General features: G+C 53.3%; 11 protein-coding genes across 11 annotated transcripts; 5 read left to right on the forward strand and 6 right to left on the reverse strand.

Annotated features, from left to right (window-relative positions):
• Positions 1 to 162: 162 nt before the first annotated feature.
• On the forward strand, positions 163 to 1,734 carry CDEST_11269 (Putative ribosomal protein eL8/Nhp2 family). Its single transcript, XM_062927425.1, has 4 exons — positions 163 to 328; positions 608 to 682; positions 750 to 1,259; positions 1,328 to 1,734. The coding sequence occupies exons 1-4, from the start codon at positions 326 to 328 to the stop codon at positions 1,526 to 1,528; spliced, it is 789 nt and encodes a 262-aa protein (XP_062783476.1). The 5' UTR covers positions 163 to 325; the 3' UTR covers positions 1,529 to 1,734.
• A 2,165-nt stretch (positions 1,735 to 3,899) lies between these two features.
• CDEST_11270 (Putative carbonic anhydrase) lies at positions 3,900 to 5,965 on the forward strand. Its single transcript, XM_062927426.1, has 3 exons — positions 3,900 to 4,235; positions 4,399 to 5,185; positions 5,283 to 5,965. The coding sequence occupies exons 2-3, from the start codon at positions 4,966 to 4,968 to the stop codon at positions 5,882 to 5,884; spliced, it is 822 nt and encodes a 273-aa protein (XP_062783477.1). The 5' UTR covers positions 3,900 to 4,235; positions 4,399 to 4,965; the 3' UTR covers positions 5,885 to 5,965.
• A 1-nt stretch (position 5,966) lies between these two features.
• On the reverse strand, positions 5,967 to 7,363 carry CDEST_11271 (Putative nuclear transport factor 2 domain, NTF2-like domain superfamily). The gene is made up of 6 exons (XM_062927427.1): positions 7,212 to 7,363; positions 7,033 to 7,050; positions 6,876 to 6,940; positions 6,749 to 6,820; positions 6,573 to 6,671; positions 5,967 to 6,503 (listed from the first exon to the last, which is right to left on the reverse strand). The coding sequence occupies exons 1-6, from the start codon at positions 7,219 to 7,221 to the stop codon at positions 6,393 to 6,395; spliced, it is 375 nt and encodes a 124-aa protein (XP_062783478.1). The 5' UTR covers positions 7,222 to 7,363; the 3' UTR covers positions 5,967 to 6,392.
• Positions 7,364 to 7,755: 392 nt separating this feature from the next.
• Positions 7,756 to 8,508, forward strand: CDEST_11272 (uncharacterized protein; the record flags this gene model as incomplete). The annotated part of the gene is made up of 3 exons (XM_062927428.1): positions 7,756 to 7,967; positions 8,125 to 8,142; positions 8,194 to 8,508. The coding sequence occupies 3 exons, from the start codon at positions 7,756 to 7,758 to the stop codon at positions 8,219 to 8,221; spliced, it is 258 nt and encodes an 85-aa protein (XP_062783479.1). The 3' UTR covers positions 8,222 to 8,508.
• A 407-nt stretch (positions 8,509 to 8,915) lies between these two features.
• On the reverse strand, positions 8,916 to 11,879 carry CDEST_11273 (Putative glycoside hydrolase, family 43, concanavalin A-like lectin/glucanase domain superfamily). The gene is made up of 11 exons (XM_062927429.1): positions 11,234 to 11,879; positions 11,123 to 11,183; positions 10,968 to 11,073; positions 10,763 to 10,905; positions 10,616 to 10,700; positions 10,504 to 10,564; positions 10,336 to 10,449; positions 10,227 to 10,275; positions 10,000 to 10,179; positions 9,311 to 9,948; positions 8,916 to 9,261 (listed from the first exon to the last, which is right to left on the reverse strand). The coding sequence occupies exons 1-11, from the start codon at positions 11,484 to 11,486 to the stop codon at positions 9,158 to 9,160; spliced, it is 1,794 nt and encodes a 597-aa protein (XP_062783480.1). The 5' UTR covers positions 11,487 to 11,879; the 3' UTR covers positions 8,916 to 9,157.
• A 279-nt stretch (positions 11,880 to 12,158) lies between these two features.
• Positions 12,159 to 14,248, reverse strand: CDEST_11274 (Putative casein kinase II, regulatory subunit, casein kinase II subunit beta). Its single transcript, XM_062927430.1, has 2 exons — positions 13,672 to 14,248; positions 12,159 to 13,549 (listed from the first exon to the last, which is right to left on the reverse strand). The coding sequence occupies exons 1-2, from the start codon at positions 13,828 to 13,830 to the stop codon at positions 12,677 to 12,679; spliced, it is 1,032 nt and encodes a 343-aa protein (XP_062783481.1). The 5' UTR covers positions 13,831 to 14,248; the 3' UTR covers positions 12,159 to 12,676.
• Positions 14,249 to 14,434: 186 nt separating this feature from the next.
• CDEST_11275 (Putative JmjC domain-containing protein) lies at positions 14,435 to 15,760 on the forward strand. Its single transcript, XM_062927431.1, has one exon. It carries the CDS (start codon positions 14,601 to 14,603, stop codon positions 15,651 to 15,653), a length of 1,053 nt encoding a protein of 350 aa, XP_062783482.1. The 5' UTR covers positions 14,435 to 14,600; the 3' UTR covers positions 15,654 to 15,760.
• Positions 15,761 to 16,075: 315 nt separating this feature from the next.
• CDEST_11276 (Putative cytochrome P450) lies at positions 16,076 to 18,382 on the reverse strand. Its single transcript, XM_062927432.1, has 4 exons — positions 18,102 to 18,382; positions 17,779 to 18,023; positions 17,504 to 17,730; positions 16,076 to 17,390 (listed from the first exon to the last, which is right to left on the reverse strand). Exons 1-4 carry the CDS (start codon positions 18,206 to 18,208, stop codon positions 16,443 to 16,445), a joined length of 1,527 nt encoding a protein of 508 aa, XP_062783483.1. The 5' UTR covers positions 18,209 to 18,382; the 3' UTR covers positions 16,076 to 16,442.
• A 229-nt stretch (positions 18,383 to 18,611) lies between these two features.
• CDEST_11277 (Putative S-adenosyl-L-methionine-dependent methyltransferase superfamily) lies at positions 18,612 to 20,421 on the forward strand. Its single transcript, XM_062927433.1, has 2 exons — positions 18,612 to 19,140; positions 19,231 to 20,421. The coding sequence occupies exons 1-2, from the start codon at positions 19,058 to 19,060 to the stop codon at positions 20,054 to 20,056; spliced, it is 909 nt and encodes a 302-aa protein (XP_062783484.1). The 5' UTR covers positions 18,612 to 19,057; the 3' UTR covers positions 20,057 to 20,421.
• A 275-nt stretch (positions 20,422 to 20,696) lies between these two features.
• On the reverse strand, positions 20,697 to 23,773 carry CDEST_11278 (Putative phosphoenolpyruvate carboxykinase, ATP-utilizing, phosphoenolpyruvate carboxykinase (ATP); the record flags this gene model as incomplete). The annotated part of the gene is made up of 7 exons (XM_062927434.1): positions 20,697 to 22,040; positions 22,795 to 22,828; positions 22,964 to 23,130; positions 23,192 to 23,241; positions 23,328 to 23,353; positions 23,427 to 23,475; positions 23,668 to 23,773. The coding sequence occupies 7 exons, from the start codon at positions 23,771 to 23,773 to the stop codon at positions 20,697 to 20,699; spliced, it is 1,776 nt and encodes a 591-aa protein (XP_062783485.1).
• Positions 23,774 to 25,181: 1,408 nt separating this feature from the next.
• On the reverse strand, positions 25,182 to 25,647 carry CDEST_11279 (uncharacterized protein; the record flags this gene model as incomplete). Its single annotated transcript, XM_062927435.1, has 2 exons — positions 25,182 to 25,410; positions 25,628 to 25,647. The coding sequence occupies 2 exons, from the start codon at positions 25,645 to 25,647 to the stop codon at positions 25,182 to 25,184; spliced, it is 249 nt and encodes an 82-aa protein (XP_062783486.1).
• Positions 25,648 to 26,574: the final 927 nt, after the last annotated feature.

The raw sequence follows: 26,574 nt of genomic DNA on the forward strand, positions 1-26,574 counted from the left end.
GCATACATTCTATGTTGAGAAGACGGAATGAAAAAGTGAGTCAAATCAACCCTGTAGCTGAGCGACCACTCCGGACAATGCAGCCCAAATCTTCACAGGAATGCCGGGTCAGTCAGATCACGTGGAGATAAGAAAATACGTCGCCTAACTTGGAAGGAGACATCTTATCGAAACCCACGACCACTCTTGCCCTAATTTTTTTTCACTCTCAGCCCACAGGGCGAATCCGCAACCTTTTCTTCGTCCGCCGAAACTTGTGAAGACTTGGAACCGTGACCGTCTTTCATTCATCCCCGCCCAAGGCAACATCACGACAACCGACAAAATGGTGAGTACACATTACGATGTCTACGACTTCTTTGGTCCTTGAGACCCTCATCCAGCAACCGCTCTTATGCGTGCTGCGATTTGATTTTTCCATCTACCTGACGGTTTTCCGGCGCGCTTGCGTCCCGGGAACCTGGTGACGATGATGCTTCTGGCTGGAGAGGGATGCGTGAAGTATAAGAGAGCCTTCTCTGATGCTTCGCCGTCCTTCTCTTTAGAGTTCAGGGAAGACACAAGTTGACTTGAACAACTCGCTGATGTCTTTCTTTCTCAATGACAGCCTCCCAAGTCCGGTAAGAAGGTGGCTCCCGCCCCTTTCCCTCAGGGAAAGGCTGGCTCCAAGAAGGCTCCTAAGGTCAGTACATTGTCCAATTTCACTCCGATGCCCGCACAGCTCTGTGGAGGCTGACAACCCGCCGCAGAACCCTCTTATTGAGCGTAAGCCCCGCAACTTTGGCATCGGCCAGGACATCCAGCCCCGCCGTAACTTGGCCCGCATGGTTAAGTGGCCCGAGTATGTTCGTCTTCAGCGCCAGAAGAAGATCTTGAACATGCGCCTCAAGGTCCCTCCTGCGATTGCCCAGTTCCAGCACGTCCTCGACCGCAACACTGCCGCCCAGGCTTTCAAGCTCCTCAACAAGTACCGCCCCGAGACCAAGGCCGAGAAGAAGGAGCGTCTCGTCAAGGAGGCCACCGCCATCAAGGAGGGCAAGAAGAAGGAGGACGTTTCCAAGAAGCCTTACACTGTCAAGTACGGCTTGAACCACGTCGTCGGCCTGATCGAGAACAAGAAGGCTTCCCTCGTCCTGATCCCTAACGATGTTGACCCCATCGAGCTGGTCATCTTCCTCCCTGCCCTCTGCCGCAAGATGGGTGTTCCCTTCGCCATCATCAAGGGCAAGGCCCGTCTCGGCACTGTCGTCCACAAGAAGGTATGCCTCCAATTCCGCTGGCGGATGTAGCCCCACGATCCGGCTCGCAAACTAACTTGTTGTAATAGACTGCTGCTGTCCTCGCAATCACCGAGGTCCGCTCCGAGGACAAGACCGAGCTCTCCAAGCTCGTGTCTGCTATCAAGGATGGTTATCTTGAGAAGACGGAGAACGCTAGAAAGCAGTGGGGTGGCGGTATCATGGGTGCCAAGGCCCAGAAGCGCACCGAGAAGAAGCAGAAGGCTCTTGACAACGCCATCAAGGTCTGAGATGGATCAATACCCGGACTACTTTAGTGTATTAGGAGACTAGGCCACTGGAGGCTATCGGATTCACAAAAATTTGGCATGGCGTCGGGATGACTATTCTAATGGGTTTCAAGTTCATGCACTGTTTTCATGATGTTCTGCTCCGGCGACGCAATATCTTGTGTCTAGCTGGGAATTGACCATCCCGAGGTCGACCGGAGTGGTGTAAATCGATTCTGCGTGAAGGGTGAAAAAGAGATACGTTGTCCTTGTCCCAATCATAGGGATACGGTGCCGGCGTTAATGTCAGTTCTCTGACTTAACATTAGCAAGCCCGTATCATGTCGATTAGGTCGTTTATTATGTCATAGGTGCTATGAAAACATCTCGTTGAAACCTGTGGATGTGGGTTTTCTGGGCAGTGATGCTAAGCTCAAAAGACCATCTGCCGTCGGCGAGATGGCGAAGGCCCAGAGAGTTGGTCGACCTGCCAGCATAGTCGTGTGACGGTCATTACAACAAAGTTGCTTCGCAGAGTTGCTAAAGCGGACTGTGCGTTGTGACGATGAGTCGTACTTGGTAGGAGGTGGGTGGGGTTGATCGGCGACAAGGAAGTTCGCAAAGAGCTGGGGTCGCTTTAGAGAATTTTGCCTGTGTCTGCCGACACAAAACTAAAGGTGCATCAACAGGACGAGATCAGCGTCTGAGAACAGACATGACTTCGCTCTGTGTATGACCGTCAAGAACCTCGAGACGGTGCCGCCTGCATTCGCTAACGCATAGACGGTTGTTGAAGACTGGTTGTGTGCCAATCCAAATAATCACGTAGCTGTGTTCTTCTCTTTCTAGCTTTAATAGCCAAGAGTGCTTGTCTCTTTTGCGCCTACCTACCTATTGGTCCCATTTCCTGCCCCCCTTGTGGACCACCCTCGCTTGCAGACGGCACTTCTCTTGTACATCTCATACGGTCAAGGCCGGCCATCTTTCCGGGATGGTTCTTTTGGCTGCCACGCCGTGTTATCTCTGGCTTCACGTTTACACTACGTCGTCCGCATCAAACCCAGTATTGTTTGTACCCAATCCGTGTTGATTGATGACGGGAGTATCCCTTCATTTTGTCCTCGACAATCATCGACCGGCGCAAATCCATCAGCTCGACTCATTGCTCCTCAACTCTGACTGTCTTGTTACAATCTTAACTTCCTGTAGTAGATCCACCAGCTCTCGCAGCGCATTTTCTAGCACGACTGTCATCTGTGATGAGAGGCGTGAGACTAGCGTGTTTCCCTCCAACCGGGCCATTTCCCGGACACTTCTTCTGAAAGTTTAAAGCAAATGCCGGGACTCAAACATATGTTACCCATCCATGACCAATAGGTGTTCTGCTTATCCAGATATTCAATGTCTACTTCGGAGTGATCAGCAACAGCCAACCACACTACAACATGCATTTCTCCTTTCCGTCTCTTCTATTTAACGAAGTAGGCATCTTGACAGATGACGACCCATGCCAGCACTTCTCCGGGTGCCAGAGCTCAGAGAGCGGAGTGGAGGTGAAGTTGCCGCCAGTCAAGCCAACCCCTCGGGGTACAGCATACAACAAGTCGTTAGAGAAACGCTGATCAGACTGTGGGGTTCAAAGCAGATGTCAGAGTTAGGGGAAGGGCGTGAGACGCGAAGCAAAAGCGGGTTTGGGGCTTTGAAGCATGCCTTGCCATGCCGGTATGTTGAGTTGTGGCATCCACACGCAACGGTTTCATAGCTGCGAGGAGGCGCCAGGGAACCATTGAGTCAAGGGCGACTCTCACCGGTTGTGGCCTACCTCAATCCTATCGTGAGAGCCGCAGACTGAACGGGCGTATCCCTGTGTACTGCTTCTCACAATCATACAGAGACAATTCTCGTGCCCTCGGCTCGGTGGAAGAAGATATAGCCAGCCACTGTTGTCCTCGCGTCTGTCCTCCAGGAGATGTCTCCCCTTCCCCTCCCGCCACCCTTTCACTACTTCCTTTACTCATTCGGTACATCCTCCTCGGCTAGCTCCAACATACATACCGTTGTCATGTTTGCCGCATCTGGTGAAGCCTACCAATACGATACACAGCCTCTCGGGGCATAAGTCGGCGCCGGGGGTTTCCCCAGAATAGCTAGCGTAAAACAGTACAACTCGATCGAAATAGTGCGCACCCCAAAGCCAAGGAAGCCCCCTTCAGAATCATCCATCTTTCAACCTCACCGCTTGCCGCTTGCATATCCCAGACGATTCCAGGATGGCACGGTTGACGCTTCGAGGCGACTCGTTCGGGTCTTGGCTGTGTCTCCAAGTGCGGAGAGCTCTCTAGTGACTGCCGTAGTCTGAAGGACACGAGATGCACTACCGTTGTATCAACTGTCTTAATGGCCCTCCCCTCCAACAAAACCGTCATTCTCTACTTATATGACCTCCGTGTTTCCTCCGCGAACAGCCCCGGACGTGACCTCCCATGAAATCCGTGTGCAGCTTATCGTCTTTCTCTGCAAGATCTCGACCTACCTTGCTTGGTGCTTTCCCCCCTTCTTTCTGTCCTGTAGCCTGTCTCTCAGCTTGCCCACGACAATCCGTTTGCTTGTACTTATCCAACAAGCAACTTTTTCTTCTTGGGTAACCACTCCGTCGGGGAACCCCCAACATTCCACGCCTGACTACAAGTCTCTGCCAATCTCAACGCAAGCCTTTCTAATACGTTAGGTTGTCCTTTCCATGCCATACACTCTCACGCACATGTTCTCGTTCTATCATTTTCACTCACACGGCCTTTGGGGTTCCTCTTTCTTCCACTTCTTCTCTACTTCCCCCCTCGCATTCTTCACCAAAAGACTCAGAATCCTGTTGCATATGCTGATTGTCGTAGCGTTTCCTACCCCGACACCATTGGCTCATACTCGAGTGGCACGACCATCCCACGGGAAAACTTCAAATCACACCACGGCATTCGGCGTCGGTCACTCGTCACTTTGTGCCCGGTCGCTCTAGCAAGACTTCTGTGTCTCTCCAACCAGAACACTGCGCATATCCTTGGTCGTCAGAAGCAAGTTGCCTTGTTTGGTCCCAACGCCGTTGTACCACCTAGCCGTTTCGGCCAGTAGCTTGCCTCCCGGTCGAGGCTCCCCGGTTCTAGAATCCGACACCTGCTATCTCTTGTTGAGCCTGAAGGGAACTAATACCGCTGTAACCGGCCCGGGTCTTCTGCGTTGCATCAGACATTAGCTCCGGTCAAAGGGGTCTCATCTAATACTTGACACTTTGGTTGAGCCGTTCCAGCTGCGCAGGCCTCAGCTAGTTCCCGCCCACACGACACGCGTATACAAAGGCGGCAAGCAAGGCAATAACTGCTGCTGCTCTTTACCATATTGATCTAGTTGATACCCCTCTTCGACTCTCGTTGGGATTCTGGCTGAATCGCCATTATTTGACCACAATGGCGTTCCATGACCGTGAGTACCCGGATACAGCCGCGCACAGCCAAGGACAAGGCCAAGTTCCAACCCGGAAGTCGCTGACGCAATGCAACGTCTCCTTGGACATAGAAAACAAATTTCTGTATGCTCTCAGCTCGAACCAAGCATGGGCCGGGTATAAATCGCATCAGAACCCGGCATTTTTTAAGAACCTCGCTTCAGGACAGTCGCCTTCGATCTGTAAGATTTCACTGTGCCCATGCAAGTCGAGCAGCTTGCCATGCCCGCCGTTGAAATACTGGTCATCATTTTGCTGACGAACCAAACATCGCATCAGTGTGGCTAGGGTGCTCTGATTCGAGGGTGCCAGAGACAACAATCCTCGGGCTCCAGCCCGGCGACGTCTTCGTCCACCGCAACATTGCCAACATCGTCGCGCCCACCGACATCAACACCTCGGCCGTCATCGAATATGCTGTCGCTCACCTCAAGGTCAAGCACGTTGTTCTTTGCGGCCACTCGGCCTGCGGCGGAGCCAAGGCTGCCCTGGGCGATTCGCGTGTCGGAGGCGTCCTCGACACCTGGCTCACGCCCCTGAAGGCAGTTCGCGCCCAGAATGCCGAGGAGCTCGCAGGCATCAAGAACGAAGACCTCCGGGCTGTCCGGATTGCCGAGATGAATGTTGAGACTGGAGTCAAGGTCCTTATGGCCAACGTTACTATCCAGGAGGCCATCAAGGAGCGTGGTCTCACAGTACACGGCTGTATTTTCGATATCGCTAGTGGCCGTATCCGAGACCTAGGGTTCGGCACCAAAACCCCGAAGGGTCATCGGAGCAGCAGTATCATCTCCAATGGCGAGGAGGAAGAGATTGTTCGCGGAAAACATGCCCAGCTTGTGTTCCGCGACGGAGGGGATGCGTCCATGCAGGTCCACTGAGGGCCAGAGAACGGTGCGCCATCAACGACATATGGGAGATTCTCTTGCACCCCCGATCTGTCTAAGCTGGCAGTGGACATCTGTGTTGAGGGTCTCCTGTTAGTCTTGTGATGAAGGTTTGTATAAGGCGCAGGAAAGGGACAAAAGTGTCAAAGCGAGGCCAAGGTCATTTGCGATATCAAGGGGGCGTCATCGGTGTCAGCAGTAATGGTATATTCCCATTTCTCTAAAAGGCCATACAAATCAACAGGGCCGTCTTTGAGTCCTTGGAAGGTCCAGGGGTGGAACCACCCATTGCCAACGTGCTCGCCCAATCCCAGTAGATGGTAGAAAGAGAAATCGGGGAAAAGGCGCTTTCATGCCCCTCTTCTATCCATGCCCAGTTCTTCGAAGTCGGATATCTGGGCCTCGTCAATTCATCAATCTCCTCTGAACTGCCAAAAGTCATGCCTCTGGCCCCAGGCGGTCAGAGCAAGTGGCGCATGTATCTCATCAACAACCGTAACGCTTAACCGTAGACAAGCTTGAAGATGTCGTTGAAGACGAAGTAGTTGCCGGAGGGATCACGCAGCAGCTGGAAAGCCTGGGTGTAGTTCATGGGGCGCTGCTCCTCGTCGACCTAGAATTCCAGCCATCAGATAAGACTCGATATGGTTTATCAACCCGAATATCACGGTTTAATGCTTACCAGGAGCTGGCCGGTGACGAGAATGATGATGCCGCCTTCAAGGGTGGGCTGGGCATCGAGGGTTGTAACCTGGTGCTTGACCTTCTGGAAGGGCAGAGACTTCGATAGCGTTAGTATATTTAGACACTCGCAAACAAGCACTGGCTGTGCGCCTTTTTTTCTGAGGGAACACATACCGAAAGTTTCTCAACGATGGAGTTGACGCCAAGGGATGAAGCAGACTCGAAAGTCAGCATAGATTGCTCACGCTGATGTTGTTAGCTTCGGGAGCTCAGTCGTTTAAACAGTTGAAGTCTCACGCACGTAGAGGCTGGAGAGTCCCTTGCGGTCCGAGTCGAACTGGTTGTAGTAGAACTCGATGAACTGCTCTGTTTGCGGAGTCAGTCTGGCTCAGGGTCGGGGGAACGACGACGGCGTCGGAACGCAGGCTTCGAGCAGTCGAGCAGGAGGGAAGACCTACTTGCGATCTCTTCAAAGTCTATAATCAAACATCAGTCAGCTGTTTCTATGCGACGCGAGACAGGCCGGTGAAAAAATATGAAGGAGCATCGAGATGGCGGCAAAAGTGGGGCAAACAGGGCCAGCGCAAGCGCAAAAGGCGGGCGCACTGATCATGGAGTGAGAGCAGAATTGACTTACTGTCAGCCATCTTGTCTGATTTCTTAGGAGGCAGGCTGCGTTGTGAGCGTGGTCGGTGTGTTTACGTTGGGGAAGAAGCGATCGAGAGTTAGTTAGGGTGGGCTTTTCTGATGGGAGAGCTTCAAGTCAGCCAGGCTAGGAAAGAAGGAAGGAGGGGTGGTGACTGAGGAGCGGGGTCCAAAAACATCTTACAGGGGCCCAGCGCACACATTGAGGGCCCAAGGCAGTCATGGTACCTAACGCACGTCACAGAGCCCGGGAAGATACCTAGGCTGTCGGGCAAGCTTCGGGCCCAGGTAGGGCAATGCACTGTGCAGGGAACCTGGCGTCTCTAGCTTGGTTTCCTTCGACCAGGAGGGAGGGGGCTACCTTGGTCGTCGCAGTGGGCAACCTTTGGAATTGCTGGCGTATGCAATCTGCGCGGCTCCTCGAACCTCTTTTCTACATACATCCACGGGTCGGCTGAGCCAATGCAACTAAGCCACCTCCAGACTGATTACCGAAGATTACCCACCCACTTCGTCGCCATTGGAAGCGAGCCCACATGGGCCGTGCGCAGATGCCTCATCCAGCTACAAAAATTCAATCTTCTGCTCTCCCGCAGCTTGATTCCTTCTCAAACACGATACTCTTTTCTAGCAATCAAGAGCCACCTTCATCTGCTGTTGAGGCGAGCAACCCTTGCAGACGACGCTTCTCTCGTTATGATAATGGTTTCATAGCGGACTGTTCAGAACGCACAGCTCCCGTAGCCTGGTAAGCATTGATCTCCTTGTCGTCTATCTCGTCGTCCCAAACCTCCCCAAACACCCTTCGGGGTCGCTATGTTGATGATCAACTCTTCCATTAAGAACGGCCAACAGAAAATACTATGTTGATTCAAAAATTATCAAGCTCAACAGTCTGAATGTAGCTCATACAGAATACCTTTGTTCGAAAGCATCATGTCCATGAAGACGTTAGCTAATCAGAACTTTTATAGACCCCCCCCCCCCCTTTTTCGAATGTGACAATGTCCAAAATTCTAGATGCTATCGCGCTTAGCCCCTGGCCGAGACGAGCCCAACAAACATAGATAATGATAGTTTTTGCTCCTGTATCAATCCTGCTCCCGTTCGTTTGAATGACTCTTGGGTAACAAATGTTCTCTCTACCTAGGAGGGTTAACTAAAACTGCACCCTTCGCTGACCTAAATACCCTCGAATATCTACCCTTGCGTTCTTCTATGTGACGTGTCTCCGGGAGGAATCACGATGGGGTATATCCAATTTCAATTTGAAAAAATCTGACTGAATGTGCCTTCGTACTTGTAACTCTAGAAACGTCATCGGCATACAGGCCAATTCAACCGCTCAAATGAGTTTAGGGTCAGTCAATAAAACTGCCGTCGCATGTGTCAATGCTACTTTTGTCGACTGAAGGGGAATACGGCAGGTAATGATACAATTCTCTGACAACCACCAGCCTATAATGCTTCAAGAGATCATGCGACGGAATAATGTAAAGAGTAGCGAAGGACCGTCACGGAGTATTAGTGCTCCAAAAAGGAAGGGTTCGAGGAGTCGGCCCCAACGGAGACTATGGTTAACAACGCCAACCTCTCAAACGAGCAAAAATGTTGACAAGAGTGGGATTCGAACCCACGCCTATTACTAGACTAGCACCTGAAGCTAGCGCCTTAGACCGCTCGGCCATCTTGCCGTGATAATCATGATGTGGAGATGATATTCTCTTGGGCACAAGTCGTACAGGACGGATGCGGGTCAGTGGTGTTGAGTATGCTGTACTACCACACAAGCCCTGGCATCGCAACTCGGGCCATGGCGGAAAACCCAAGGCTCGTGTTCCGTAATGGGTTGTTGCCTGGGCACAACGACCCCAGATAGCCAGTTTCGCCAGGAGTTTGCAAGGTTTCCAAGCTGATGGGTTGCGGAGCCAAAGAGTGTCAGTCTCTGAGTTGCCCCTGAGGAGTGAATTTCCAGTTTGATATATACGCAGGTGTGGTTCCCGGCCCACCGTTGCTAGTTGCGTAGACACTCAGGAATACCCCTATTCAGCTGTCAACTTACGCTCGCCTCAAGATCAGGTTTACGTTTACCAGTAAATCCCCAGCTCAGAGCGGCATTGGATGCATGCAAAAGTGTCTCCATGCGTGAAGCTGCTCCGGCGGGGCCGCAGGAAAACGCGTAATGTGTCATGTTGAATGCCTTGATCTCCAGTTGGAGCGGCGTGCCAACCCACCCCTCCGGCACAGGTGCCACGATGTTGGCGGGAATAGGGGCATACGACTCGCCACGGAACCTGAGATGAAGCTTTAGCTCGTCCGGGTCCTTGACTATGGTCAAGTTCTGTCCGGGAAACGCCTGTGTGCTAGCGCTCGCCGGCAGCAAGACCACGCCCAAGTCAAAGTGGTGGTTTTGTGTGAGAAACACCGATACACCTGTCTCCTCTTCCACCTCGGTCGGCTTAAAGTCGACATCCACACTGTAGCTAAAGAGAGTGTCCTGTTGACGTCTCCCGACAAACGTCTGCCCTTCCGCGCCCGCGTAGTTGCCATTGAGGGCTGTGAGGTTTAGTTTCGACGGTGTCAGACGTAGGCTGTTGGGATGTTCAGGGGGCGAGACAGCATACGAACTCTCAATGGGATAGCGCCAGTGCGTGAAGTGAGCTGGGACAGTCGAGTTTGGAGCGAAGTTGATCACATCACCTTCGACGTCTCCCAGCGAAACCCAAGGGCTAAGGTGATCAGCGGCAGTCATCATTGGGGAATAGAGCATTCGATCATACCCCGGGCCTTTCACTTCCAGGTTCTCTGCAGGCATTTTCCAACCACTCATTTTACCCGCAACAGGAGTCAAATACGGCCACTCCCCTTGATTCCACGTGGCAGCGGTCAAGACGGTTTCCCGCACCATGGGGAAATGAAGCCACTGGGGACCAGATCTCGTGGCGAGTGCGACGCTCCACCTGCTTGACTCAGCCCGTCGATCTTTTCACGGATACATGGCGCTTACCAGTTGCCGGAATGATCTTGGAACAGGTCGGCATGTCCAACCGTCTGGACTACTCGTTGTAAGCCGCGTCACTAAAAAGGTGTCAGACTAAGGGCCATGCAACACGTACAGTAATCGGTCGTGTTGGCGTTAGTAAGGATCGGGTTTGCTGGGTTTGACTCGTAGGGGCCGTCGATGTTGTTGGAACGGGCCATTGTGACCATGTGGCCGAGCCCAGTGCCGCCTGTGATGTCCCTCAGTTTTGCTACATATTTCATGTTGGCGTTCGAAATCATACCTTCGGCAGCCAATAGATAGTACCAGCCATCTTTGCGATAAATGTGCGGTCCTTCCGGTGCCTTGAATGATGATGTTAGTCACGATGTCATTCACGACTGCCCGCGCCTTACCATGCCACCGGTTCCGTTCCAGATGGTCTTCCATTCTCCAACTTCTCCCGTGTCGAGATTGGCCTCTGTCTGTTGTATCCAGGGACTTTATGTGTCTGTCAGCGACGAGTGTCATCCAGGAACAGCGTGTGAAGACTCGACACCTACCCCACCTTCCAGGCATGGGCTCCATTCAGATAAGTCTTTCCATCGTCATCCCAAAAAGGCTCTGTGTCGTAGCCCTCGAACTCAAAGTGAACAGCGTCGGACCATGATTTCAAATCGTATGGGTCCTTGGCTTTGAAGATGATCTAGACCAATGTCAATACACTGAAAAACGAGACACATCATTCATTTCGAAAGATCAGCTTACATTGTCCCATCTCGATACATCAGCCGCGTCCTTCTCGTCGTCCACGAGGGTCGTAACGACCCAGAAAGCCTTGTCATGGTAACGTAATGTCGGCGCCCAGATGCCACTGAACTCCGTCAACTCATTGACCATGGTCAACTAGAGAAGACCGTTACCTCGTAGAGCGGTTGGTCTCAGCGAGTCGTGGCAGCTGCTCCTTACGGTTCAATACGTGTCCTGTCGTCGGTCAGCTTTCTGCTTCTCTGCGTGGATCGAGACAATAGCACCAATCAACTTCCAGTTGTGCAGGTCCTTGCTGGCGTGGAGCGGGATACCCGGGAAGGCGTTGAAACTCGATGAAGCGCAGAAGAAGGTGTCGTTCTGTTCAGAGACGAATATGCAGCTTGGATCGGGGTGGAATCCGGGGATAATAGGATTGTAGAATGTCGAATTCGAGTCCTGTGCTCGTCCAGCGAAAACTAGAGAAGAGCATGCAAGTGCCATCAACCATGAGGCCGAAGCCGCACGAGACAAAACCATGTTCACAGATGTCTGAGGTACTATGTGGTACAGGAACGCCTCTGTAGCGGAGCAGTCGATATCGGCTTCGGAGGTTAGGTGAAAGACTTATACACGCTTTGGAGAAACTCCTCTCGTCGAAGCCCAAGCTAAGACGCATGCTGAGTGCTACCAACCCCAGACGAACCAGGCGAGCACCCCGCATCACTCGTACGAGGTGACATCACCCGGCTAAATGATGGCTGCAAAATGGAGATCAGGCTCGATTTCAGTCTCGCGAACATTTCTCCCGAAGCCCAAATTCCTGTCCAACGATTCTGGAGAAAGCGGCTGTGGAGTCGACGTGCTCTCCTCTCGGCTGTTTACCTTGCATCACGGTGATCCCGGGAGAATGTGAGGAAGGGAAGAGGGAGGGGGTGGCATTTTCGAAGTCAGATACTGGTCCAGTACGATGTAGCCAGCAGCCGGATCCAACCCGTGGCGCAGGGTGCATGTGGAAAGCTTGCTGACTACACACCTTGCTGAGGGGAAGATAACTACGGACCTACTAGGTAGGAAACCCAGAGAGCAACATGTCTTTGCTTCATTGGCGTAGTCATTCGCTGCCTGGGGAGAGGCCTACTAAGCCACTGTTCAAAAATATGGATTGTTTGTTGATGATGTCAAGGAAACACAGACATCGGAGATGTCAAGGGGAGCATCAAATATTTGCTTACTGGCCAACGTATACACATACATGATTCGTTCTCGAGATAAGCACAGAACCGGCAGTTCCTTTAATTGACCGATGAATTGCATGCAGCCTATATTCTGTTTCCCGAGGCCCCAGAAATGCAATGGCTGTCGCATTAAGCCTATAACACAGGTAATGTTGCCTGTGAAGAGAATCGAAACCCGAGTTCGTTCAACGGCGTGAGTTCTTTGCGTCCGTGCATGCCATCACCTCTCACTCAGCAATGATGTGCCCCATTCGTCGAGCGAGATCGGGATCGGGATCGGGACGTGCCTCCTAAACGCCTTTTACCTTATGCAGGGCATCCATCCGTACTGGCCGTTTATTCGCAAGCTCCACCGTCCTCTATCCACAGCTAGTCGTGCCTCTATTCTGACGCAGCGCCCATGTGTGTGCTGCCGATCGTCATTGCAAGCCCACGCAAGCCGCGTAGATAATCACAGAGAAAGAGTCTGTCACTGGATATGCAAACCAGGTTTCAAAGCTCTGACTCGGCACCGTTCGTCTCGACGTTCATAGGGCTGCCGTTCTGGGCCTGGCGTTGCGCGCGAAGGCGTACATTGCCACGCGGGGCACGACGCCGAGGTGTGGGCCGTCCGTTGCCGTTCATGCTCTCGTCTTCCTCATCCGAGTCGGGGTGCTCATCTGCATAAAGGCGCGCCTCGTCCAGCTCGGTCATGTCTTCCGGTCTGTCTCGCAACCACTGCATCCGCGGACCAGACTTAGCAACCTCAGAGACACGGAAGCCATAGATGCGAGGCTCGTATATCCGGCCAGCACCCAGACCAGGCGCAATGTTTTTGGCGTACATCCCATTGATCATCTCGGTCGAGTCGTCGTTGATGCGTGCGCCGCCACTGTTGAGGACCTCTGCTCCACGCTTGGTGAGATCGTACTCGGGGAATGTGAGAAGGAAGAGGGCACCAAATGTGCGGCCGAAGAAGGCTCCATCAACGGTCTGGAAGCGACTATTGGGAGGGACGTAGACGTCGAGGCAGGAGGGGCAGAACAACTTCACGGTGTCTTCGCCGGGGATATCAGACAGGCCCACCGGGAGTGTTCTTGCTTGATCGCAGTTCGTCCGAGGACAGCAGCCAAAGTGACCCAGCTCATACTTCTCGCTCATCTGTTGGATTCCCGCCCGTGAGCAGATGAACCGCTGATGAATCAGACCGTAGAGCATCTCGGAGGAAGACTCGATGACGCTAAGGTCGCTGGCCATGCGGCTATGTTGTCTCCGGTCGTGCCTGGGGCCGAGTCGGTCTTGGTCTCCCGAATCGTTCTCCTCTTCGTCTTCGTCCTCCTCTTCCTCTTCGTCCTCGTCCTCTTCAGGCTCCACATCGAGAATCATCTGTACAATTTTGGTCAGCACTGGGGAACGACGAGAAGCGGGGAGATCGAGAAGGTCGGAGTGGTGACAAAGCGCGAATAGACGAGTTCAGAAGACGAGGTGGGAAACCCTGAAGAGCATACCTCGAGAGCCTCCTTGTACATCGCGACCTGGTTCTGCAGGCCAGTGAGATTGAAATCATCTTCGATGAACTCCTCAGAGACCTCAGCGAAGTACTCGTGGCCAAGAAGAGAGCAGAAGGAAGATATCCAAGACTCCGGGGCCCCCGAAGAGGTGGACATGTCGTCGAGGTAATCCAAGGTGGTGGTATTGACGGGGTGTCGGTTAGAAATGGGAGGTCGTCGCGAGTTTGTCCACGCGATACTATCGTTGGTCCGAGTCGAGTGCCGGTCTCCCTCTGTAAGGCTACTTGGATGTCGGGTAGTAGTATCCTAGCAGGGGCGCAAAGATGGCGGGGTAGTTGGTGGGTGTGAAAGGGTCAGATGCAGCGCATATCGAATATCGGGCGCAAAGGTCGCTGTCGCCGATAGAGAGGATCGCGGGTCGGGGACAGGTTTCGCGGAAAATAGGACGGTGTACTCTTCGCAATCTCAAGTTGCGGTATCCCTTTATTCGTCCGGATTTTGGTCGAGGGGGAAGGGGGGGGGGGGGGGGGCGAAGGCGATAGATTTGAGCCTCTCAGCAAAAGCTGAAGTTGTGGTGGGTGGGCTGTGGACTACGCTACGGTGCCTCACGAGGACCGCCCAGCCCGCTTGGAGCAGGAGATTATGCCCGTTCAGTGTCTTGGTCCGTGCACGCTATCTTTTCGGTGAGCGGGACCTTGCTTATTCCAGCCGCCGACCGTTTCGGTGAGGGAGCACTTTTCCTGACACCTCCCAGTCATTACTGCTCACCGAACTAGAAATTGGATCATTTCAAGTCTCCAACCAATTGTGCGATGTAAAACTTGAAAGTCAAATTTTCGGTTGGATTTGTGTAGCATATATTTGTCATTCATTATCGTCCCACCTCTACCCAAAACAGAGGGGCTCTAGTCGAATTGCCCTTCGACATGCGACGTCGTGTACCATTCTGGTGCCGGACAATCGGGTCACCCAAGGTAGCGTTGACAAGCCGAAGCTTGTCAACCGTCAAGTCTGTCAAAGTCACAGAAACGCCATACAACGCCGTCAATGTAGCCGAATTCCGACAGTCTTCATTCATGTCGGGAAGCCCTCTTTTATTCAAGCAACCCGCGACACCATCAAGCAAGACTCCACTCCCATCATTATCATCAAAATGGTTCGGTCATGAGGGAACCGGTCGACCCCAGAGTCTCAAGCAGGAGCCCTCCGTTACATTCACCCCTTACATGGAACAATTTGCTCATCACATGCTACCCTATGAAATAATGAGCCCCCAACTCTCCGAAAACACGGGCCTTGTCGTCGACACGATAAATCAATTCCTGACCTGGCTCGCTTCAGGCTCAGACCCGATGGGCGCGGTGCTAGCCGGCATCGTTCACGCCGCGTCCCATCCGGATGCCTCAGAGCCACGCTTCTCCTCTTTCGTCGCCCCTTTAATGCTTTTACTCAAGGCTGCAGAGTTCAATAGACTGCACGAGAAGAAAATCAAGCAGCTCTACATAGCCCAGGCCCAGCTCACTGATCTCCCCCCGGAACTTCGGGATGATCTTCCTATCCCGCGCATCGTGATGGAGGCCGGCAAAGGCGACATCTACGCCTCGAGCTTGTGGCTCGGGTTGGAACCAACTTATACCCCGCTCCACCGCGACCCGAATCCCAACTTGTTCTGCCAACTCGTCGGTAATAAGATCATGCGTCTTCTACCCCCTTCATCCGGAGATCGCTTGTACCGCAAGGTGCAGACTCAGATTCAACAATCCGGGAACAGCCGTATCAGAACTATCGACATGATGGAAGGCCGTGAGAGGGTCGTCATGAACACTGCGGTTTGGGGCATGGAGGGGTCTGAAGAAATTGTGGAAGCTAGATTAAGCCCAGGGGATGCTCTGTTCATCCCAACGGGTTGGTGGCATAGTGTCAAGAGTGGGAATCACGATGGGAGACTCAACGCGTCGGTGAACTGGTGGTTCAGATAAGTAAAGGTTGACTCTCGATATAGACGGAAGTGTTGTTTGTGGTGGTAAGACGAGGGGTTGTACTTACAAATCGAAGTTGGCCAATGGAGGATGAAAATCAGAAATAAAGTTCTCAACACAAATTGTGTTAGAATACCCTTGGGGGAAATTTTTTAAGAATTTTTTTTTGTTGTTGGCTGAAGTGCACCCGAAAGGTATTGTCCAGTTTGAAGCAAGATGTTGTCTTGTTCGGTTCCCTTCGATGATGTGTCTGAATTTGCATCTGGGTATTAAATCCAGGGCCTTCCAGTTCCTAGCACTGTGTTGTTAAATATTAGAAGTTCAAGTTACTGCAGCGACACACAAGGCAGCACAATAGCTCAGGGGTAGAGCGCTGGGCTCATAACCCAGAGGTCCTCGGATCGAAACCGAGTTGTGCTAATCGCTTCATTTTTCCCCCTCTTGTTCTCATCCTGGATATAAAAATGGGGGTTCGTAAGGCGAATGGATGTAGAGATGGGTTGCGAATCAGCAGCACGTAGTAAGGTGCTTGGATTGAAGCCAGTTTGTGCCATCAGACGATTGTACTTAACACCTCATCTTGTCAGATGCATTATTCTGGAATTCTTTTGGTCCTGGAATCAGGGGTTTAATTTACAGACTTCTGGATAAGGTCCTACACTGAAAGCATCGCAAGCATTATTTGGTTGAGCCGCATACTACTGAATGGTATACCATATTTCCTTTGGCGATATGATTTCACTGGTGCATGTGCGCAATGTGATATTCAGCATGTCGGAACAAACTTGATTATTTAGGCACAGCGGCCCTGTGGCGCACAAAGCAAGGGAGTCCATCCTTCATAGGAAGTGTAAGACTGCTCTTGCTGACCCGCGTCGAACTGTCAACCCTCACACAGTCGAACAGGCTAGCCACTGTGGCGATCACCTGCACGGCAATGATCTCTGCCATTTTCTTGCCCAGACACGTCCTCGCCCCCCCGTTGAAGACAGGGAACTCGGAGGCGCTCTTATTCGTCACCTTGCCACCGACCAGCCAACGCTCAGGGCGGAACTCGTCCGCGTCAGGACCCCATGTGGCACACGATCGGTTCATTGCCCAGGTGCACCACACAACAACGGAGTTCTGGGGCAAAAATGTGCCATCTGGTAGAGTGGTCGCCTGCACAGCCTGCTTGATCTCAAAGGGGATGGGCGGGAAGATACGCAGGGCTTCGCAAAAGACGGCGGAGACATATGGCATCGAGCTTGGATTGCCCCGTTCTGCGATGGCCCTGTCGAGGGTTATCTCGCTGCCCTCTGTAACATGGTCGACCTCCTCACGGATCTTGGCCACGACCTCGGGATGTTTCATCAGCAAGTAGAATGTCCACGTGAGGGCCTGCGCCGTTGTGTCTTTGCCGGCAGAGAGGTAGTTCAACGCGGCATCGGCGACCAGCTGCTCGTCCCCTATGGAGTCCAAGAACGACTGGATCAAACTGCCCGAGATATGATCTAGTCTGTCCTTGCTGGCATCATCGGGAACCTGCTTCTTGGTTTGGGGACGGCTCTTCCTGTCTGCCATCGCACTGGAGACGATGGTTCGTCCAAATGTCTTGACGGTCGAGATAGAGCTCCGCAGCCGAACACCGGTGAACAATTCGGTGACGAACCACAGCGGGTTCTGGAATCGTTCGGCAGTGGCACCGGACGCATCATCGAAAGCGAGACCAAACTCATCTTCGGCATGCATCTCCATCTGGACCTCTGGTCAGCGGAAATGTTCTTTCTGATTATTTTGTTTTTTGCCAACGGGCACTTGGCCGGAGGAGGGGCCCGTGTGTGGGGGTTTCCACAAGGAATGAAACGTACGTTGTACGCCATCTTTCCCATGAGCTGTGTCGTGAGTTCGTGAAAGACGGCCTGTAAGTCAATGACACCCTTGTCAGTCTTGCTCTTCAAGAAGGCCACACTCTGCGATAGGTACTGCGGTAGAGCCACATCTGTCAGGACTCTCAAGTTGGATGTGTTAAGGAAGCTCAGTCCCGCTTTGCGTTGGATTTTCCATAGGTCGCCGTCAACATTGATAATGCCGTTTCCTGTACTTGTGTGAGGCTATGCCATAGGTAGCAATCCGCAGCACTGACCGAACAAGTCTCTGGACCGCCGCTTAAAGAACTCGCCCTTGGCAAATATTCCCTCGTTTTTGAAGATGTATTCCAGGTTCCTTGGGTCACTGATGATGACGCCAGGTGGTAGGCTCGGGACGGAGATCTGCAGTGTCTCGTGGCCGTAAAGCTGCTCGCACTTGGTGAACCAGTCAAACAGCTTTTGCCGGTCCCTTAAAAAATTGATGCCGTTTCCAGCCAGCGGTAGAGTACCAGGAGGACATCTGGGTAAAATGGTCAACGTCCTGTTGAGCCCGGGCCTGCCCATCTGATCCGTGGAGGGGTTTGGACTTAGGGCTTACCGTAGTGGGACGCCATTTCTCATCAGTCTCGTTTGGCCAAAAACGGCCCATGTTAGAGCGAAGACGATGCCCGCAACAAGGACTATCGAAGGGTATATGATGCCCATGCTGAAGCCGTCGGCCACAACGGCAGTGGCGGTGACGGGTGAATAATGTCCCTGCTAGCGGTATTGAGGTCTTGATGTTACGAAACCAGGAACAAAAGAAGCGACATTAATCACAGGGTGCAGTCTGTTCGTGCGGCTGTTTTTCGGGCTCATTTCAGTCTGTAAAGGTGTGAGTAACCTGACTATGATGTTAAGTTGACGGCACAGTGTTATATTATCAAATTTCCACGACTTCCATGCCAAGGTTGGCGCCACGAAGAGTCGACTCCAGGCGGGTCATGGACAATTTGGTGAGCTGGGGTTGGGAGCCAGTGAGTGTTCCACGCGCCCACGCGATGCAACAGCTCCCGTCTCCACAGGAGTTCCCTGTACGAATACGTAACTCCTACCTACCGCCTGCGTTGTTTCTCCTCCGACAACCCTTCATATTACCTCACGTTTGTGCCACCGCGCGGGCTCGTTGAATTTCCCTTACTGATTGTAGACGTGTTGCAGACCTGCCGTTTAGCCATGGGTAGCCCGATTTCGATTTTGCAGCGGGAAGGGGAGACCCTCTCCCTCCTCAGCCGGATCCCTGCCCTGTTCTGGAGCTTCGACTGTCTCGAGCTGGGCATGGCAAATGCCAGCTTTCCCGCTGTGCCAGCTAGGGGCAGGATCAAAGAAACCCAACGCTTCCCAACCCCTTCCACTCCTCCTCAACAAGAACCATAAAACCGTCCGTAACATTAACACTCGCGGCCTCTACTTGTCTTTCGGCGCGCAGGACAGAAATCTTTGCACACATCATATACCATTCCCTACCACAATCTGTGTTCTCTGTCAACTGCTCCCGTCGTCGCCGTGCGCCCAATGCCATCTGCTAAGCACAACGTCATCACGATGGCACCTCTCGTCCCGCGATTCCACCTCTTCGAAATCGACGATCAGACATGGTGCGCGCCACCACATTGACTGTCCATCCCATGTTTACCCCCACCATGGCCCGGGTTGACATTCGACTAACGAATACTCCCTTTGAACAGGTTCCCCTCCTTCCTTCGCGCTCATGTTCAAGAAGGGCTCCATGCCGCTTGGGTTAACAGAGTCCCCGTCCTCCAGCCGAACTCCCCAGCCCGTGTCGCCGCCCAGATCCTCCAGCGCATCCTTGGTCCTCGGCTGCCCTCCTACACCTTCATTGACTTCTGCGCCGGCTCCGGCGGGCCCACACCGGCCATCGAGCGCTACGTTAACCGCTACCTCGCGGCCCAGAAGCAGCCCAGTGTCGACTTTGTCCTGACAGACCTGCACCCCAACACCGATGCTTGGGCCCGCGCCGCGGCGAAGAGCGATCACATCGGCTATGAACCCAAAAGCGTCGACGCCGCCGCCGCGCCTCGCGAGCTCATTGACGGGTATACGACAAAGGGTAAGAAGGTCTTTCGCCTCTTCAATCTGGCCTTCCACCACTTTGACGACCCGCTGGCCAAGGCGATTTTGAAAAACACAATCGAGACCTCGGACGGCTTCGCCATATTTGAGCTGCAAGGACGCGATCTTTACTCCTTTCTCATGCCCGCCATCCTCGGCATAGGTTGTTTCCTCCTGGCCCCGCTGCATGCGTGGAGATTACGTTCGCTTTCCGCCTTGATTTTCACCTACCTCATACCCATCCTGCCATTTGTGCTAGTGTTTGACGGGTACGTCTCAGCCTTGAGGACGAGGACACCCGACGAGGTTGAGGCACTGATGCAGTCGTGCGGGGTTCGCACGGATGGCTGGGAGTTCAAAAGCGGCAGTGAAGCATATATGCCACCTTTTGGGTATGTGAACTGGATAGTGGCCGAAAAAGTCTCGTCCAGAGACTGGTGACAAGACGGGAAGGAGGAAGAAGCCAGACCTTAGTGTATACAAGTACATGACGCAGTGCTTCGGTCTTTCACGAGCAAGCATTTATGGTTGCTGCCCAGGAGGTAGGTTGTACTCGACAATACGAGGCCAAACGGGCGAACATAGCAATCGCGACAAGTTGTCAATGGAGACATGTCTGGCATCAGGTGCGAGCCACACAACACGCATTTAGCCTCGTTGACGAGTCTGCCGTGGATGAACAAACTATAAAAGTTGCCCGTCTCAAGTCCACTTCAGCCCGTCAACCAACATACCAGATAGATCTTTTGAAAGCACACCTGTGAGAGGGCATCACAGAAAGAGCGCCTTCGCTTTGACGTCCAATAGACTGCTTCAAGTTTACTTTCATTCTCAATCTATCAGATGAAGCCCAGAACAGATTCGACTCCTGTTTTTTTCCAGCGAAAAAACCCCAGACTGCCGCGGGTTCCACACACGGCATTATGTTCATGTCGGACCATGTCAACGACATTTCCCAATTTCCCAGACAAGACCCGAAGAAATGATGTAAAAATATAAAAAACAACCACAAAAAGGAATTCATAAATCCATGAACGACGACGCTCTGTGCTCCGTACAACAGCATGCGCTTTGCTTGACTTTAAACGACGGGACCGGCCTTGACGACCTCTTCGGTTGCCTCGCTGGCGTACTTCTGGAAGTTCTCGTTGAAAAGAGTGCCGAGCTTCTTGACTTCGGTCTCGAAGCTGTCATTGCCGGCGGTCCAGGCGGCCTTGGGGTTGAGCAGCTCGTCGGGAACGCCGGGGCAGGTCTTGGGTACCTGGAGGTTGAAGACTTCGTAGTTCTCGTACTCGACCTTGGCCAACTCGCCGGAGTGGATGGCGTCGAGGATGGCGCGGGTGTACTTCAGGGGGCAACGCTTGCCGCCGTGGGCGGCGCCGGCGCCGACCCAGCCCGTGTTAAGGAGCCAGGCGTTGGCGTTGTGGTGCTCGATCTTGTCGGCGAGCATCTTGGCGTAGCGCATGGGGTGCAGAGCGAGGAAGGGCTGGGCGAAGCATGAGGAGAAGGTAGCTTGGGGCTCGGTGACGCCGTCCTCGGTGCCAGCCATCTTGGAGGTGTAGCCCGAGATGAAGTGGAACATCGTCTGCGAACGATCGAGCTTGGAGATGGGGGGCAGGACACCACGAGCGTCGCAGGTGAGGAGGATGATGTTGGTAGGGTGCGAGTCGGAACGGCAGGGGATCTTGGCGTTGCTGATATACTCGATCGGGTAGGCGCAACGGGTGTTTTCCGTAAGGGTGCAGTCGTCGTAGTCGACAACGCGGGTCTCGGGGTCAAAAACAACGTTCTCGAGTACGGAGCCGAAGCGGATAGCGCCGTAGATATCGGGCTCCTTCTCGGCGGAGAGACCAATGGTCTTTGCGTAGCAGCCGCCCTCAATGTTGAAGACGCCGCGGTCGCTCCAGCAGTGCTCATCGTCACCGATCAGAGCACGCTGGGGGTCGGCAGACAAGGTGGTCTTGCCGGTACCGGACAGACCAAAGAATAGAGTGACGTCGCCGTTCTTGCCTTCATTGGCGGAGGAGTGCAGGGTAAGGACATTGTGCTTGATAGGCATCTCGTAGAAGAGGACAGTGAAAACACCCTTCTTCATCTCACCGGCATACTCAGTACCGAGGATGACCATTTCTTTCTCGGCGAAGTTGATGGCGACTGAGGTGCCCGAGGTCATGCCCTCGGTGTATCTGTTTGCGGGGAACGAGCCCGCATTGTAGATAGTATAATCAGGGTGGAAGTGCTCGAGCTCCTCGCGGGGAGGGCGGATGAGCATGTTCCTCATGAACAAGGCATGGTAGGCGCGAGCGCAGATGACACGAACGCGAATGCGGTACTTCTCATCCCAGCCGGCGTAACCGTCAACGACGTAAATGCGATTTCTCGTGTTGAGGTAGTCGATGGCACGCTCGCGGTTGATCTTCCAGACCTAGAGTCTCACATGTCAGCGAATGCCCGATGAGTGGTCGAAGCTGGGTGCAGAAGCGGGTCCGGGCGCCGGAAAAAACAGGAATGCGGAGGCGGCCAAGCAATGCGGGGGGGTTGACAGGGGCGAGCAAAGAGGGTTTAGCTCGACTCGCACCAATTAATGCGGGGCCGGCAGTCCCTCTTTTCTCGGGTCAGGAAAGAAAGGGGGGATGCGGTGGAGGGGCTGCAGCAATATGACGACACTTCTGCCAAGTTGTAAAGCGCGCCGAGAGAACGCAGCACGGCGTGACGGGGACGAGGGGAGGGCAAGGAAACATTGGGTGAAAGAATCTCGATGAGACCCTCTCTCCACACGTGCCAATGCGCCATCAACTCTCGCTATTCTGCCGGAAGGCCCAAGGGAAGTGGGATTGCACAGAGCGTCGCAGTGCCAATCTGAAACATGACGTATTCGTCGACTGCAAAGCCCTCGACAAGTTTGAGTTTTCTCTTGTCGTGCCAACTCAGTTTTGGACCAAGCTAACAAGATGAGAAAACCAAGACAGCTCGAAGTGGCTTTGTGTCAAAGAAATGGTCGTGTGACAGAGGGGGTGTGCTCATGCTCTGCTCGTGCCTGTGTTTGTGTCTAGGAAATGCGGCTTCTGCTGGCTGGGCTGGGCTGGGCTGGGCTGACGAGACACAAAGAGCCGACGGCAAGCGTGCCGACTCGGGCTGTACCATGACTCGATTCGGAGGGCTGGTGTAGTTTCTCTTACCTCGGGTGACATGGGCTTGTTAACGGGACCCCACCTGGAAAATGCGAAGGTTAGCAAATGGTTACGCATTCAAAGGTCAGCGGCCAGCCATGCAGCTGCGCATGCACCAAGACCAAATGTGTCACGTGTGGGCTCTGTGGGAGGACCAGAGAGGAAGACTGAAACTCACCAGATATCGTTCTTGGAACTGTCTTCCTCGACAATTCGCTTGTCGAGAGGGGAGCGACCGGTCTTCTTTCCTGAGTAGGCAGTCAAGGCACCGCTTGATGTGATGGCGGAACCGGTCTCGTAGACGAGGGCATCTTCGTAGAGAGCGGGAACGGAGGCGTTGGGAATCTGGTGTCCAGTTAGACAAGTGTCCCCCATACAACCTTCGATGTCTGCAGTATCTACGTACAATGGCAACTCGATCGTAATCAATGTGTGCGGTCTCGTGGAGCTCCTCCTCTGTTTTCGATGGTTAGATATGTTTGTGGCGCTCAAAACTTCTCCACGAGCAGATCCTTTGCGACGTTGAAGGGGGTTAGCCATACCGAGCTCGGTATGCTCCTGGTGGGGACTATAGGTGGAATGTTAGCCCCGGGTCTTCACGATTCAAGCCCAAAAGATAGGCTCAAGAGGAATCAACGTACGCAACACCACTGGGGTGGAGAGGGGTCTTGTTGACGTTGCTAGCGATCACTGTGACGGCGGCCATGTTAGCTACTGGTTGTTGTTTCCAAGCCGGACGAACATTGGGTGCTCTGTCGGGGTTATATATAATGGGAACAGAGGGTCAAGACGGAAACAGAGTTTGTGTCAAAGTGTGAGATGTTGGGCTGAGGGGACGGAATATGACGAAGGGAGTAGGTGAGGATGGGGGAGACGACGAACTTTTGCGTAAATCTGCCTGGGTTCCTTCGTGGAGAATCTGCGACTTGGGGCCTTTTACTGCTGGATCAGTGTAGGGAGAAGAAGTTCTATGGACGGGATCCTTCATGGTTATAAAGAATTGAGAAGACACCGGTTTGCTGCTTGGAGATCGGGTGAAGATGGCTTGGGTCAAGGCTTGGACGGGCTTGTGGTTCTCGTCCGCATTCAGGGATTGCAAAGAAATCGTATCCACCTTCTCGATGGAGTGCGGGCACTATGGAGCAAAGAGAAAGAAGGGAGTAAACGGAGTGAGAGTACAAGGTGTAGACAGGGCTGCTTCTTGGCTTGGTCTGAGCCGGGACCGAGGATAGAAGGGCCAGAACGGGGTCTCCCACTTATAAGAACGGGCGCCGCGTGTGGAGTCGCGGGGGCGAGGGCAGCGATGTAACTGGACAGGTTGCTGTTGCTGCACGCTTCACGATATTATCTCGGGTTCGGAGGAGGGGTGTAGATCCTTGTTGCGGGTTCGGGATAGAGGAGGCAGATGGACAGAATCGGGAAGAGTCGAACTTGTTGCTTGTCACTTTTGACCCTCTGGGCTTGGGGCGGACACCAATGCAGTACGTACACTGCGTCAGTGAAAAGGTGTGGAGGGGTACTTAGGGGAAACGGGGGGAGGGGTAGGTGGGCGTGTAGGCAGTGCAGGGGAATAAAAGAAATAACAAAAAATAAAACAACCCAAAAAGGAAATAGTAGAGACTTGGTGCGAGGTGTAGAGCATTCTGGGATTGCCTCATCGTCCTAAGATAACGAGGGCCCGACCCTGTCTGTCGCTGGTTTTCGGGTCTTGATATCGCGGGGCCAGGAGGTCGGAAACAAGAAAGGAGACGGATTGATAGGTAACTGCCATTTGGGTGGGAACTGAGGACTGGTTCCCGTGAAGTGAGCAATGGCAATATGGCGAGGCGGGGGACAAGCAACGACTTGACATTGATATCCCCCCCTCCCCCCCTCTCTATCTCTCTCTCTCTCTCTTTGCCTCTCATACTCCTCTATCTGATGGAAGCGCATACTCTCAGTACTCAGAGTCTCTATCTGCATCCACATCCCCCATCTCTTCCAAGGCGGCCTCCCCACAATCTGCAGGCTTGCTCCGTCTGCCTCCGTTACGTCGGCTTGGTTCTCCCGAATCCTGGCTAACTTACCTCATCTTTTTGTTTCCGTCGCGACTCGAAGCCGCCCGCCCGCCTTCCCAGTACGTAACATGCAACTTTGCACGCGCACTCTCTTCCCGCATTTCTGCCGGATTTTTGCGGGACCCCAGTTACAGATTGCCCCATCGTGATTAGACGATTCTTTGGGCGTCCCGTTGGCGAAGGTACTTGCAGGTACTCATGTTTCGGAGGAGAAAGAAGAGTTCAGGCGGCCTCCGGGGCGTTCTTTTGTCATCGAGCTTCTCAAGTTCCAGGAAATGACGAACCCCAAGATGGACAATTAATGTACGCGCAGCAGAACTGCTACCGTTCCACCAGCACCTACTGCGTCACCCTAGGCGACGGGTTGGTCGTGCCGTAAACCGTAAGCTCGTCATTAGCCCGTGTTGCTGGCCTTGCACATGCAGCCGAACTGACAAACCGTGAAGATGGAATATCACATCGCTCGCCCGGCCTCCTCAGGCCTGCTCCCCCAGGATCAAATCCACCGCGACTGAAAGTACAAAACGTAGACAGGCTCAGCACCCAACTGACTTTTCCCCTCGTTGTCCTGTTTGACTCGCGGCCGAGTCAGCCTCAAACCACGCTCTGCTCAGGTTAGAGCATCTGGACGAACAAAGGAATCGAGGCTGAAAGATCAAGTGCCCGTTCCGTGCCGTACCTGACCGGAGACGACGAGACGACGCACATGTCTGCTGCCCCTCGTCTTGGATAAGGTGGGTGAGGAGTATGTAGACTCACCCCTGCGTCTCGTTATTATGTATCACCGCAGTGCCTTGCCTTGCATTCTGTGTGCTGTATATACGATGTAGGAGGGATGGTGCCTACAGGTAGTAGGTGGCTAGTTTATTCACCCTTAGACCCCCGCCCCCGATCCACTCCCATCCCACTTCAGCCCAACCCCAAACCCGGAAGCAAGCCAAGACTTCAAGACAGCACTGCTCTTGACAAGGAGCAAGTGGGTGAGTTCCCTTTCGGTCTGATCTTTTGGACTACGATGTTGCAAATGTTGCCGCGCGCTTTTCCCGCTACATGTGTGCTGCCGATCCGCCTTATCAGCGTGTCACCCTGCCCTTTCCTTTCCTTTCGGGAATCTTGCGTTTCGTCTGGTCTGACATTTGCAACTGGAGGGGACCAGTGCTTCTAACAAAAGTCTAACCTGCGGCCTTCTGCGCCCCTGTGATGGCTCTTTGGACCCTCTCTGTGTTTTGCTGTTTTGCTGTAAGTCCAGATAGCGTTCCCTTGTCCCCCTCCGCTGTTCTAATTTCGGCTCTTCTGGGCGGCAAACAACAGCCTCGTTGCAACTCGTCGGCGCAGAAAGAACAGCCTGAAACGGCGTCTACGATAATGTTTAGGAACAAGATCCAAAGTCGATGCTGGCTTTCTCGCCTTCGTCGTGAACCAGCCCCGCCAACGCATCGCGGCAATGCAATGCGAGAGAACAAAATACCATGCGCTCCCCATCTTGTTACACGCACCCCTTTTACTAAAAGGCCCTGTTCTTCATCGGGCTTTCACGGGAAGGAAACGTACACGGAAAGCCGACTAAAACGACCGGAGCTGTGCTTGGGTACTAACTGCAGGAGACTTCGCAGGGGAGTGGGAATGTCCCCCCTTGACAATCTTGCAGGAGAGATGACGTTCGGCTGCTGGATCGAAGAGAGGGAGGACCGCTCCGTTTGTGTATGTAGGTACCTCACTTACCAATGCTCAG

The sequence above is a fragment of the Colletotrichum destructivum genome, chromosome 7 (genome assembly GCF_034447905.1).
Source record: "Colletotrichum destructivum chromosome 7, complete sequence".
Classification (NCBI taxonomy): domain Eukaryota; kingdom Fungi; phylum Ascomycota; class Sordariomycetes; order Glomerellales; family Glomerellaceae; genus Colletotrichum; species Colletotrichum destructivum.